At 24.9% G+C, this 14,049-nt stretch overlaps 2 protein-coding genes across 4 annotated transcripts in view; one reads left to right on the top strand and one right to left on the bottom strand.

The window, feature by feature from the left end:
- Positions 1 to 238: 238 nt before the first annotated feature.
- On the bottom strand, positions 239 to 3,670 carry LOC113549887. The gene is made up of 8 exons (XM_026951395.1): positions 3,616 to 3,670; positions 3,448 to 3,552; positions 2,331 to 2,517; positions 2,090 to 2,253; positions 1,768 to 1,963; positions 1,554 to 1,687; positions 1,245 to 1,493; positions 239 to 556 (listed from the first exon to the last, which is right to left on the bottom strand). The coding sequence occupies exons 1-8, from the start codon at positions 3,668 to 3,670 to the stop codon at positions 495 to 497; spliced, it is 1,152 nt and encodes a 383-aa protein (XP_026807196.1). The 3' UTR covers positions 239 to 494.
- Positions 3,671 to 4,064: 394 nt separating this feature from the next.
- The window catches only part of LOC113549886 (insulin-like growth factor 2 mRNA-binding protein 2), a 49,320-nt gene continuing 39,335 nt past the window's right edge, over positions 4,065 to 14,049 (top strand). For 2 of the 3 annotated variants that reach the window (XM_026951389.1, XM_026951387.1), the window contains exons 1-2: positions 4,066 to 4,348; positions 4,409 to 4,484. In XM_026951389.1, the coding sequence (XP_026807190.1) occupies positions 4,171 to 4,348; positions 4,409 to 4,484 (254 nt within the window). In that variant the 5' untranslated portion in view covers positions 4,066 to 4,170. Of the gene's footprint in view, positions 4,349 to 4,408; positions 4,485 to 14,049 lie in introns of all 3 variants that reach the window. The other variant, XM_026951388.1, reaches the window with a different exon arrangement.

The raw sequence follows: 14,049 nt of genomic DNA, 5'->3' as shown, positions 1-14,049 counted from the left end.
AAATGTTGATCTAAGAATAATATAATACAAATTAGTATGGATAACAAATAAGACAAATTAGGAAAACAATATATATTTTTAATTTATAAATATATAAAAATAAAATGAAACGTTTGTTCAATTAGAACCAATGAGAACATGAGATGACATAAATGTCACATCTTAACAATTAACAATTACATTTTTAATAATCTTATATTTACAAAAATATAACTCTTCTACAAAATAAAAATAATAGTAAATACATATTATAAAGGCAGGACACATTAATTAATGGTTGATATTATTTTTCATTATCTTCATTTAAAGTAATATTTGTTAAAATAAATTTGGTTTATATAATTTGATTTTTAGTTAGTATCAAAACATTACATTTTTTGAAGAATAAAATACTTGTGCCAATACACAAAATATTTTTAAATTATGTACTGTTTTTATAAGTGAATCTTAAAACATGTGTAAGTCACAAATTTTTTTTGAAAATATATTATCATTTAATAATGCTGTTCAGATGTAACACCTTGTTGATTTCCAATGTATCGAACAATAGTTTCACCTAAATTATAATAAATATCACACATTATTTATTATGGTCAATAAACAATATTTTAGTCAAAGTTATTTATACAGAGTATACCACAAAGATCATGTTTTAATTTTAGTATAATTTACATGGAAAATTGTCAGATATTTATGATAAATACTATAATAAAGATTGTCAGAAAAAAAATCTTTGTAGTTCAACTTGTACACTTAACTCATTTTTCAAGTATAAATATTTTCCTTTTTAAAAATGATAATAATTTCTAAAGAATGTATGATGTGTAGTAGAATGTTAACATAATGAAGGATTTTAAGAGGATGCCACCTGACTTATTATCTTTACTACAAACACACAACAAAGTAAATATGCACTCAATAGAATCAATTTTATATTGTGAGTGCTTTAATATTGAATTGATATATTATCAACTTTAAAGGTAAGTTTTCAACAATATTTTAATTTTCAAAAGAGTAATGAGTATGTAAGACATTGTAAAATAAAATTCTTATACCTAACTCTTTTAAAAAATAAAATATTGTAAAAACCAACATATTATAATTAGGAATGTTTTTATTTTTAAATTTGAATACTAATTTGTAGATTTATGCCGAATTTATCTTGTAAAATTTTTGTATAAAATTTTTATAATATTCAATTGTTTAAAGATTTTTTTTCTAGAAATAAGATAATAAAATATAACCAAGTTGTCGGATAAGTGTCAAAGTTTCTTGATGCCTTCGTTCTTCTGCACGTTCTTGGTTTGCTGCAATTTTTAATAGCGTCTTTTCTTTTTGGTTGGCAATCTCCCTCAGAGTCCTTGTTAACACTGTATCCTGACTAGTATCAGGCTCTTTGGGTAATAGTTTAGGAACTATCTTTGGCTGCTTAACAACCTTTCTTAATGTTTTTCCATCATAAATGTGAGTGTTAAATTCAGATTCATACAAATCTGTGGATAAAATATAAATTAGTAGAAACATAATTTACATAATACTAGTGATTAACTTACCATCAACAAAATGTGTATCACAGTTTGAATTATCACTGTTATTTAAATTATCTTCTATAACTATGTTATTTATGGACATATCATTGTTTAATCTATTTTGTTTAAAATTTTTTCTTCTAAATATGGTTTTATATCTTAAACATATATTTTATTTTAAGTTAATTTAAAGTACTATTATTTTTAACTCAAATGATAAAAATTGCATAAGATATACCTATTTAGACATTGCTCAGCAGTTCTTGTGATATTTAGTATATTATTAATGGTATCTGCTATATACTCAAACATTTTTAATTTAGTCCTGAATGTTCTTTCCAGTCCAACTTTGGAAATGTTCTTTCTGTACAATTCCATTAAAAGCTTAGTATCATCAACACCCCATTCATTCAAGGATTTCATAGTGCATTGACCTAAAATCAATAATTAATTTAAAGATTTTTATAAACATTTACAGCCAGACGATTTATATTTCTTGAAAGTTGTCAATCATGACTTGTTAAAAACAAAATATATAATTTTTGAATGTAGTATGTAACCATTAGTTCCAGAGTTTTGTCCATTATAATCATGATCTGCTGACACTGAAGCTGATACATCATTTTGAGATCTTTCTTCTTCATTTAATTTATTTTTGACATTTGATACAGACTTTTGTAATATTGAACATCCAACTTTTCGTTGATTTACCACCGTTTTATATCTAAAACCAATCCAGTTCATCTTACAAAACACAAAACTCTACTGTTAAAAATCTAAATAAAATAATAACTAATATACCTATTTTCACATTGATGAGCACTTCTGGTAATGTTTAATTTAGTAGATATTGTTTGTGCTATACATTTGAACATTTCTCGTTTACTTTTAAATTTTTTCATCGGTCCTACTTGAGTAACATTTCGTCTAAACATATCCAAAAGAATCTTTGTTTCATATTGACTCCATTCTCGACAATTTCTTTTTCCTTTATAAAAACAAATAGTATTTTTTATATTTCTAACCCAATTTCTTAAATTGAAACAAAAATTATAAATTTTTAGTAGCTTAGAATATGTATAACATAATTATATTATAATAATTTAGTAGTTAATAACAATATTTTAATATGTTCTAATTATTTAAGCCAAATAAATTTTAAATTAATAAAAAAATGCTATTCATTTGGCACCACAGATTAGGCATATATAGAGGTTTTGTGGATTCATCCCCCTATTAAAATTTCAGGATGTCGTATATAAGTAAAAAAATAAATGGAATACTGATTATTATAACTTTTTTTTGTACGTGCTCGATATACTGTATTAATTTCTTGTTCTGTACCAAAGTATTTAATTTGCTATGAAGAGTAAAATACTCTTCAAAAACCAAATATTTTAAAATACAATAAATTAACCAAAATTAAAGAAAAACTCAAAATTTTTATTTTATTACACCTAAAATATGTTTCAATTTAATGATAATAATTATATTCAGTATAATATATTCACCACTTCTGTTTTCATCTCAAGGGATAACCACATCACTGTGGTTGGAAATATTTTTTCCTGAATTTCTGAATTTTCCTTACGAGACATCAAAGGATGTCATTAAAAATCATTCACCTATGCTGAATAATACTAATTAGCATCAACCTTGTTATTAAATACATTACAATTTGTTGAGGGCTACAATTGAATTATTAATTTTTTGTTAATGAATTATATCTGTATTATTTCATAACCCATGCAACCTATACATTAATATTATTTTATTTCTCAATTTTTAACAATGTTTTTTAGAAACTCAAATTTTTTTAACACACTCAAATATGATATGCAATGTTGATTAGGTAATAACATTGATTATAGAATATAATATTCTATAATCAATGGTAATAATAATTTAATAAAATTACTAGATTCTTCAAGAATATCAGCTTCAAGTTGTGGCGGTTCATCTTGAATAATATTATTGTCATATGTTTCAAATGGTTCTTCAATAACAAATATATCTTTAGAATCTGAAAATTAAAAAAATGTACTATTTTGGTTTATAAATTAGAATATATAATTTATTTATTTACCAATTTCAGTGTCTCGTTTAACTAGATTTCCATTGCACACGTAATACGTCTCCATAATTGTGGATTCATAAATCTGAAAACTGAACGAATATAAACATGCCCAACAATAATCGTTTAAATAAAAAACTAAAAATTTCAACAAAATTTTAAATTTTCTGTAGTGTTATCCTTATCAATCAAATGAACATTGAAAACTGAACTCAATTATATTCTCGTTATCACAAAATAAATTCTGTGGCGTTATCCTCGTCGGACATGACGTTTGTTATCGCGTATTATAGTTAAATTTCAATGATTATGTACAACTCGTCTTAACACTAGCTCCTAGAAAAGTATTAGTATTTGAGGTTATATTTGAAAAACGTTGCGTTTTCTTATCAGCGGTTTCGATATCCTTGTAAAAATTATTTCCATTAATCTCATTTTTCCTAAAAAATTGTTTTATTCGGTGTTTTTTTTTTTTGTTTAATTTTTCTTTCATCCTTTTGTTTTTCCGTCCTAAATTCCTTTCCTAAATTTTTTACACTAAACTTAGTTTACAACATTTCATCCATCATGAGTAAATTGCTGTTTATTCGAAATATTCGTGGACTAGACGAGCCTTCTCTTAGACAGATTATTAACAGTAAGAATTTGCCTTGTGGTACTATAATGTTTAAGTCTGGTGGAGCATGTGCAACGGTTGACTTTATGGAACCGTCCACTGCCGAGTATGCTTTGACACAACTCAACGGTAAGTATTTTGAATAAGTAAAAAACAAATTTGGTAAAACTTTCTTTTAAATAATTACAGGTATGCCGCTTCAAGATCAAACCCTAGCTGTGGAACCTTACAATGGATTGCATAGTCAAATGGTGAAAAAGGCAAGGTAAGTTATAGTTTTATTAATTATATTAGGCGTGGTCATCATCAATGATAAATACCTATTTTTATAACTAAGATGATAATGATATCTGTATAATAACCAATTGATATATTAAGCATCCTTTTATTCAACTATATATTATATAATAATATAAATCTTATTAACTACTGTTGATTTATTCTATAAAGACTAGTTTTTGCATTTTTCTTTTTTTAATTTATATATTTTGTAACCATTATTTAAATACCTACTTAATTATACAGCATATTTAGTGTATTCTGTTAGTACAATTTAATTACTCTGAAAGCCAAATCTTTTATTAAATCTTAATAATTACACCTATAAAAATGTTTGTTTTTTTTTTTGCATTTTAAATCTGATCTTATATAAAGTAATGTAACTTAAATAAAAGCTTTATGCCAGCATTTTAAATTGTATACTAATCAAAAATATCCATTCATCTCATTTGTATATATAACATTAATTGGAGTACTATTTAAATATTACACAGACTATGCAGTATAGGCGTGTCTACGGTGGCAGCCTAAGGTGTCTGGGCTGCCCCTGCAATTTTTGAAAGGCACCAGTTAACTAAGTTTTAAATCTAGTGGCTTTCAACTTTTATTCAGAAAAAAACCCCATACCAATTTAAGGGAGGAATGAGGCATTTTTTGATTCATTAAGGTGGCGCCAGTCATTAGCTAGGCTGCCACTGTGGATGAAGTCTAGTCATGCCTGTATTATGCAGTATATTCAAAGTAGTTTGGTTGGAATCGCAAAATGATTTTAGATGGAAGTATAATTAGTGATTACTCTTCTAATAATAAGTAGTAATATTTTGTTATATTAAATTGTTTTAGCTTAAATTAATATTGTATAATCAATTTATATTATTAAATCTTGAACATTGGTATAAAAAAGAAATTGATTTAAACTTAACTATGTTCTTAACATTAAACATTATTGTGTGTAATGCTTATTATTTGATGATGCTATAGTAAACTTAACTAATTATAAAACTAAAAGTTAAAAATATTAAAATTACTATTCAAATTGTGAATTCAGTATGCTTTTTAATCAAACTTGAGACTTCAATTATTATTTTAATACAATACAATTGGTGAAGTGATATGTTATAATATTTATGTAATAGTTACACATTAATTTGCAATTTTTTTTTTATGCCGATATTAAGATATTCAATTCTAAAATACCATAATATACTCTGTGTAAAGTTAAAATTTTAAATTCAAATAGGATTTTCATGCATGAGTAGGTTAATGTATTACAGCAAATCTAAGTATTCAACATTTAATTATTAACTAATTACAATTTTTAATTGATATTTAAATATGAATTTGTAATTAAGTACCATCTAATCAGGCATTATCAAAACAGGGAACTTCTGGGAAAATTGCAGTGAGCCATACTGACTTAAGCTGAAAAAAAATGTTTTTAGTGGTTGACTTAATGCTTAGTTAACATTTATTTACCCTATTTTAAAATTAAAATATAATTAAAAAGATCACATTTATTTATAAGCACAATCTTTCTTTAAATTCTAAATGGTCAGTAAGCTTCATGTTTTACCTTTTTTTTTTACTAATAAATGTGCTTTCTGCATAATTATTTATAAAAATTACATATTTTAAACGCAAAATCTAATATGCGCATTACTCAACACAAGTTATTATTAGATTTATACAAATTAAATTTGTATGTAGGTATACCTAATGTTCATTTATATAAAATTGCATTAATAGTAGATGTAACTAATTACTGTTGAATTTGTTAAGGAAATCGATCAAAATTCATAAACTTGATTTTTAAGGGGTTTTATATAGGCAATTTGAAAAGAAAAATTGTTATTTTATAACTAAAATAGATAACTTACATAAATAGTTTGTATTTGTTTTCATTTTTTGTTATTGTGTCAATGTGTAATTGTGTAATTAATATAAAAAAAAACAGTTTCACATGGTTGTATTCTGAAAATTGTAGTCAAAATATTAGAAATAAAATTGTTTATATAACAATAACATAATTAAGGGAAACAAATTGGAAACTCATTTTGCTGTATAATAGGTGACTAGTGTACCTTGTCATTGAATAGCTCATTGTAATAAATGCATTACTTTTGAATTAAATGAATAAATTTATTGTATACAATAAATAATTCAAAGCTAAGATCTATCAGCCTGTATTTTTTCTACAGATATTTTATTTGTTTTTATTAATTACAATAATATTTTAAAAATATGATCATGTTAATTATTAATATCAATATACAAAATGGGTAAATGATTTGGTCCCGTGTATAATATTTTTTAAACTAGAACAGAATAACTAAAATGTATTGTTTTTTGCCAAAATATAGATCAAATTACACTTTTGAGTCTATAAAAATAGGTGCGAATATACTTTTAAAATATTCAAGCCACTACAAGAATAAGTTATTAAGAATATTGTTTTAAATGTTCAAGATTTTGACCAAAACTAAACATTTTTATGATAAAAAAATAATAGATAATTTCAAATGTCTATAAATAGCTTAAAATTATTCTTTATATTTATAAAATTTTAATATAGAAAATAATATTTTAGGTGATTATTGAATGTTTAATGTTTTTGAACTACAACTAATTAACCAAGATTGTTGTCTAATAGGAACCTTCTATAGTTCTAAATTGTCAAGATATTTTACTGAATATAAAATGGTTTATATAAATTATTAGAACATTTTTTAAGATTTATTAATAGTTCAAAAAGTATCTAAATATTTTGAAAATCAAACTTTTTTTTATTACTTAAACAAAGTATATTTACAATCTAATATTATTATATACAATATTTAAATTTGGTAGCTTAACTGTATAAACAGTTATATAATCATTATAAAATTGGTTTCACGATTCTTAAGAAGAGTTTGATGATTTTTTTTACTTTTAATCAGCTAAAGTATAGCAAGGTCTAATTTTTTTACCAGAAATCACCCTATATGTTGAAAATTTTTTTTTAATTACTAATTAATTGTTATTTACTAAAAAATAAGGTATGAACGATAAAATGCAATACTAATACATTTATTGAAGCTGTAAAGAATCTAAAATCGGGGATTTTGCTTTGAGGGAAATTAATTTTCAAGTGACCTCGCCTTGCATACTATATGTCACTTTATATAATGAAGGATTTGTTAAATTTTCTTTTACTAAAATTATTATTTTAAACATCTTATTTTGTTAAAATTTTAACTTTAAATTGACACATTTAATTATGTCTATCTATTTTTTCGATATTTTTAAATTGCTAAAAGAACCACGTTTAATAAGTTACTTTGTTAATTAAAATGTTAAGGTTTTTGAATTTTTGACCAAGAAATAAAAAAGTTATCAACATAATCCGAAAAAATACTAAAAAACTAATGCTAGACACTTATAAAAATATTATAGTTTTTGGTGATAATTTTAAGTTGATGGTTATTTCTTTCTGAATTAGGCGATAAATAGAAAATCGATTTTTTTGAAAACCTCTGTTACGTATATTGTACTTCCGCGCGTTTTACTGTCGTTTTTTATAAATTTTCACAATTATTTAGTAAAAACTTGGATTTTTCAGCATATGACCTTCTAAAGTAATACCTTAATTACATTTCTTAAATAAACTATTCTTAATTTAAATGACTGAAGTATTGTTACTGCTCTATAAAATTACAGTGTCACTAGATGAAAATAATTTCGTGGATTTAAAATATAATTTACATTCTTGATCCGCTCAGAATATAAAATTGTCTATATTTTTTAACTAAGTAATTTTTTTTTCGATAACATAAATAGAAACAATTAATTCTATGTGTATATATTACCTGTAAAAGAATAATATTTTTTTTTTTTATAAAATATAAATGTGTTATATGACTTCTGTGTGTCATGCGCCAGACACTAGGTTTATATCGTTTTGCCACTATTTCATCTCATCACCGTACTATTTCGCTGCCTGGTATTAATTATTTTTGTCAGTTATTTTAATATTATTCAGTTATCGATTATTGAATTCAACGTATAGGTATAATAGTATGTCGCGGTGACCTACCTATAATCAATATTATATTATCTACATCTTAGAATAAAATATAAATGCGATTATTTTTAACGATAATAATTATAATTATTATTTTAATAATTAAAATATTGTTTTGTTTTGTATGAATTACTGCAAACACGATTAAATTTGGTAATGGCAATACTCATTCAACATTGCTAATTATATACATTTACAAATTTGAATTAATCTGGCTTATGTAATACCTTAATAATTAGGGAACGTACTTTGGAACCGCTGCTCTAATTGACTTATAATTTTATTTTGAATTGTTTTTATTTATTATTTTGTAATATAGGTATCTTAATATTATTTTGAATAAAAACTGTTTTATGTAACTAAATATTATAATTTTTTAATTGAAAAAAAAAGTAGTAAACTACGGCAAAATGGGAACTGGTTGTATCATACGCCTATCTTTTTTTTATCGGCACGTTACCTGTGTCCCATAGAGTCTATGCTGTGTCTATGGTGGTGCCATAGATCTTATATAGGTGGAGCATTCAAATGTACCTGTGGCCGTGAATCAAGTTGTAATTTATTTTCATTATCTATGTATATTCTATATATTTATTCCGAATTAAATTTATCAAATAAGGTTGTTAAAATAACATAATGGCTACATTTATATTATATATATTATTATATAATCTATGAATACATCGTTTTTACTTATTATTTACATATAAATACGTATGCACAATAGGTATTCATAACTTTATTTGAAAATGTTATAAAAAAAAAAAATTAACCACTGGTTTGATGGAAGTATTTAATATTTTGTTTGTCAAAATATATTTTCAGTTTTTATGATTGTTACTACTAAGTTTTAGTATGATTATTGAGTTGCTTTATGATTAGCTAGGTAGGGTACAAAAAAGTCACAAAATGAAAAAGCTTTTAAAATCCTATTTGTGTATAATAAGATTAATGTAAATTGGATTGTTAAAATTATAAATTATTGGAAACCCTTGTATTCCAGTAATATTTAAAAATAAATACACAATGATGTTAAGACTAGTATAATAAAATTATTTTTTAAAAATATAAAAAGGATAGTTGTTGTATAACAGTATAAGCATACAACGATTTTTCTATGCTAATTTTCATTAATTCGTATATTAACACACTATAGTAGATAGTACAGTTCATAATATATATTCACTATAATACTATTGCACATTTGAGTTTCGTGTGCTTTGGATTATAGTTAATAATATATAAATTATATTTACAAATCTAAAATTTGGATTTAAGTGTCAGTGATAAAAGATAATATTTGTTCATTTTCTTTTTAGAAACTAAAAATTGTTTTAAATATAGGTTATTAAAAACTGTTCTATAAATTGAAAATAAATAAATAATTAAAATATATTGGTAAAAACAATGAAAACGCTCATTATATTCCGACTCCACAATAGCATACCAAAATTTCCAAATTCATCTTAATATTTCAAAATGGTCCTCCAAGTGGAAAATCAAAATAAATTCTTTCAAGCCTTCCAAAATACGTACCATGTATTTCTTCCAGATGACAATCTTTCATCAAAATACCTAATGTCTGCACCATAGTACGTCTCAAACTTTTCATTACACAAGGACCTACAAATTAAAACAGTTTCTACTACAGTTAAAAATTACTACAAAAAATTCTACACTAAATCAATCAACCACACAAATCTCCTAGTATATGACTTAGACAGTGAATCAAGTAAATTATGTCAGATAACCCTTCCACGTAATTAAAAAAATAAAAATATATTTAATATATTATTATTTGTTTAAATAATAAACATTATAATGTTTCTAAATTATTAAGATTGAATTTGACAATAATTTAATTTACTGTAGATTTTTTTTTTTTTAATAATCGTCTTAAAGGTTCATGTAAAATTGTACATGATAATTAATATCCTTAAATGTTGACAAAACATTTCGAGTGTAGCATTGATTAAAATAAAGATATTATATATTTTATTAATAGTATCAATCTAATTAGTAACAGTATGCAAATTGATATATAGTATCTTATAATATATTGTAAAATATAATATAATATACAATATACCTATAGCTGGGTCGTCATCTAAGGATGTATTTTTTTTTCACATCTCCGTATTGAGAAATAGGCAAACGTGTATATAAATGATATTATACTTATACGTGCGTATTATCTATATATACCTATAAAAAAACGTGAAATATATATATACACCTAGGCCATTCGATGTATACCTATTTGTGATGTGTGTTAAATTATTCCGAATGAAGTAATAACCACGTCGATGAAGAAATTCCGGTGCTGGTATTGTTTCCACGTATAGGTGTGATATCGGTATTCGAGTAGTTATTTCACATTTTACATGTAATTATATTACATACTAAATATTTTATAATAGGTTCGCAATGTTGTAACTTTTAAATAAGTTTATATTGTATTTATATTATAATAATATACATATAGGTACGCGTGTATCATTATATTTCATATACACATGCACTAACTGCATTATTGTATTGGTGAAGCACGGAAGGGTCGACGCCGGCGCATCATATTTCTGTCTGTTGTGTTGCCAAACGTGACAATGGAATTCGATGTGTGTGCTTGTGTTCGTGTGTACGTATATGTGTGGCGGGGGTCGCGTATTTGTGTGAGACGGATGTGCGAGGGGGTGAGTCGTGTGCTTTGTGGAGGGATGAAGAGGAGGGGTTGGGCGTCAGCAACCCTTCGACGGACGGTGCGCGCGTTTAATCCCCGCGCGACTCAATCCGCATCTGCCGCCGTCGCCATCTTGTTTCTACACCCCAATCGGACGCGCGCACGCACATACCGGTCGCGGACACACGACGACGGGGAAAAAAATTGGAAATAATAATAATAAAATTACACGTCGTTTTTCACCCTCCGTCATGTTTGTGCGTGTGTCCTTCCTGTATACGTTTTCCTATTTTTTCTTTCCTCCTATTACGGCCCCATTCCTCTATACGTGTTATAAATAAATACTCACGTATATATCATATAACGGAATTAACTATTATTATTAAAATAGGCATATCTCTTGTGTACATATACACGCGCGTACCTACTTACCACGTTTCCTCTGTATGAGGATTTAAATACACTAATTTATGGCTATAAATTATATTTATAAGTTATTATGTTGCGTTCTAAAACGCGCTATGTTTTATCCTCGACTAAAAATCTTATACACGTAGTTGGCGTCTGTTGTAAGCTTGCAGCTCGTAAGTGTGTGTACGTGAATTCCGTTCGAGATTTAAAGAATATGCCAGTATATACTATATAATCTTTAATTAATAATTATGTAGGTGTTATAGACTAGCATATTATACTAATATATATGCTATAAAACTTCCGCGTGTAATAATATGGCGTATTAACTCGATTTTGGTAATGACTCTATTTTATATATAGTGATATTTTCTCTCGGTGGTTCGCATATTTTTATATATACAACTAAAATATAGATTTGGTGAATTTTAATGACTCAATTTTTGTATATGTTGTATATTATGTTTTGAACTGTGCACTATAGTTACATATTTGTATTATGTTATCTACCAATAACTATCCGAATATCGTGTATGTGGTTGATTAAACTTTAGACTCGACTACTCGAGTACTCTACTTATAATACCTATTTTATTTTATCCGATTTTGACCAAAAACAGATGATATAAACATTTAATTTACGCTACCTACTGTTACAGTATTATGAGTATATATGTAATGCATATATCTTTCATGTTTTTTTTTTGTATTCGTATCATCAACTTTGTGTTTTAATCATAACAGTATCATTCAATTAGCGTATAATGTAACTAAAAATTCTTCTTAAATTGTTTGTATCATTGAACTCATTCGATATTATTGCAACATCATTTTAAATATAATATCGTACATTATATATTATATGGCTCAACTATACTGATTACTCAATAATTATTATTCCGTCATTATATATGACTATATTATGTATGTTATATTCTAAAAGGTAAAGTTCAATTATTGTCTTACCGTAAATACAGTCTATAGTATAATATATATATATATTTATATAGCATTATTATACATGTATTACATTATGTGATGTTTAAATAATTATATAATAAAAAGTATTTATACATAATTGTTAAAATAAATTGATGATGATCAATATTATTGATATAAATTAAATATTCAGAGAAGATACTATTCAGCATATTCAAATTTACTTTAAATCAAAAACCTATAAAATTATCCGCATACTAGAATTTAGTTCATCTATCCAGAATCTTAGTAAACTTGGACAAATATAGAAAAATGTGTAAGAATATAAACGAGTTTTATCAATACTATGCTATCGATAAAAAATGGCTTTTAAAATAACTTGAGTTTAAAGCGGTTATCTTAAAAATTAGAATATAAGTTTATTAATGTATGTACTATTTAGTATTTATAAATATATAAATCCCACTTAATGGGACATCAGTAATTATTCTAAAAAAATCTAGCATTTATTATTAATAGTATGGTTTGTATTTTTTGACTTTCTATACGTTAAACTAATAGTATAGACTTAATTCTGCTTTTTATCTCGTCAAGCCTTAAAAGTGCAAATGTGTTAAGTTTCTAAATCAGCAATACAAATATGCATATATGCATATAAAAATAGAAAGTAAAGGTCCAAGGATTTCAATCATCAAATTGTGTTTGTTACAATTATTTTTTATTATTGTATTGTATAAGTACCTATTATAGCTACTGAGCTACGATAATGCAAATTATTGGTTATCAAATTAATTACTTGCTTTTATCTATGCTTCACTGAATAATTGACTGTATAGTCAGTATTTAGTATAGTTTAGTATCAGTACATATAGTGTATAGGTATAATATTCTTAATTTGTATACACCTGAAGTTTTAACTGTATACAACAAGGTTCAAAATATACATACTATACTTATGAAACGTATTACTACAGAGTAAATGAAATAAAATAAAATAATAAATTAATTGATTAAATTTCAATTATTTCGTTGTAATATGATAGGTAGAAAATTCAAAATATTAATTTCTCATCGTATTTTGTTATTTTACTTTAATAAAATTGTGTCTCGTCATTTCTCTTAGAAATTAAGTTTAATTTACCATAGTATAGTTTAAATTAACATCACAGTATTTGAGTTCAATAAATATAAAAAAATTAAGAAATTTTGAATAATTATGTTTGCATTTTATTAACTATATAGTTACTATTCAAATCTAATGTAGTAGGTATGTCTATGTGTACAGCTATACGCCTAAACTTCTACGGCGTATGTTAGATACTATGTATTATCTTAATTAAGCACATTAATTATGTCCAAATGTTTAATAATTAACAATATTTTAAACGAGGATTCATTTAATTCAAATAATTTTAAGAAATGGAATACCTAATCAACTGCATATCAAAACGATATCTGCTC

Source organism: Rhopalosiphum maidis, chromosome 1 (assembly GCF_003676215.2).
Source record: "Rhopalosiphum maidis isolate BTI-1 chromosome 1, ASM367621v3, whole genome shotgun sequence".
NCBI classification, from domain to species: domain Eukaryota; kingdom Metazoa; phylum Arthropoda; class Insecta; order Hemiptera; family Aphididae; genus Rhopalosiphum; species Rhopalosiphum maidis.
This window is presented reverse-complemented; position numbering and strand designations above follow the sequence as displayed.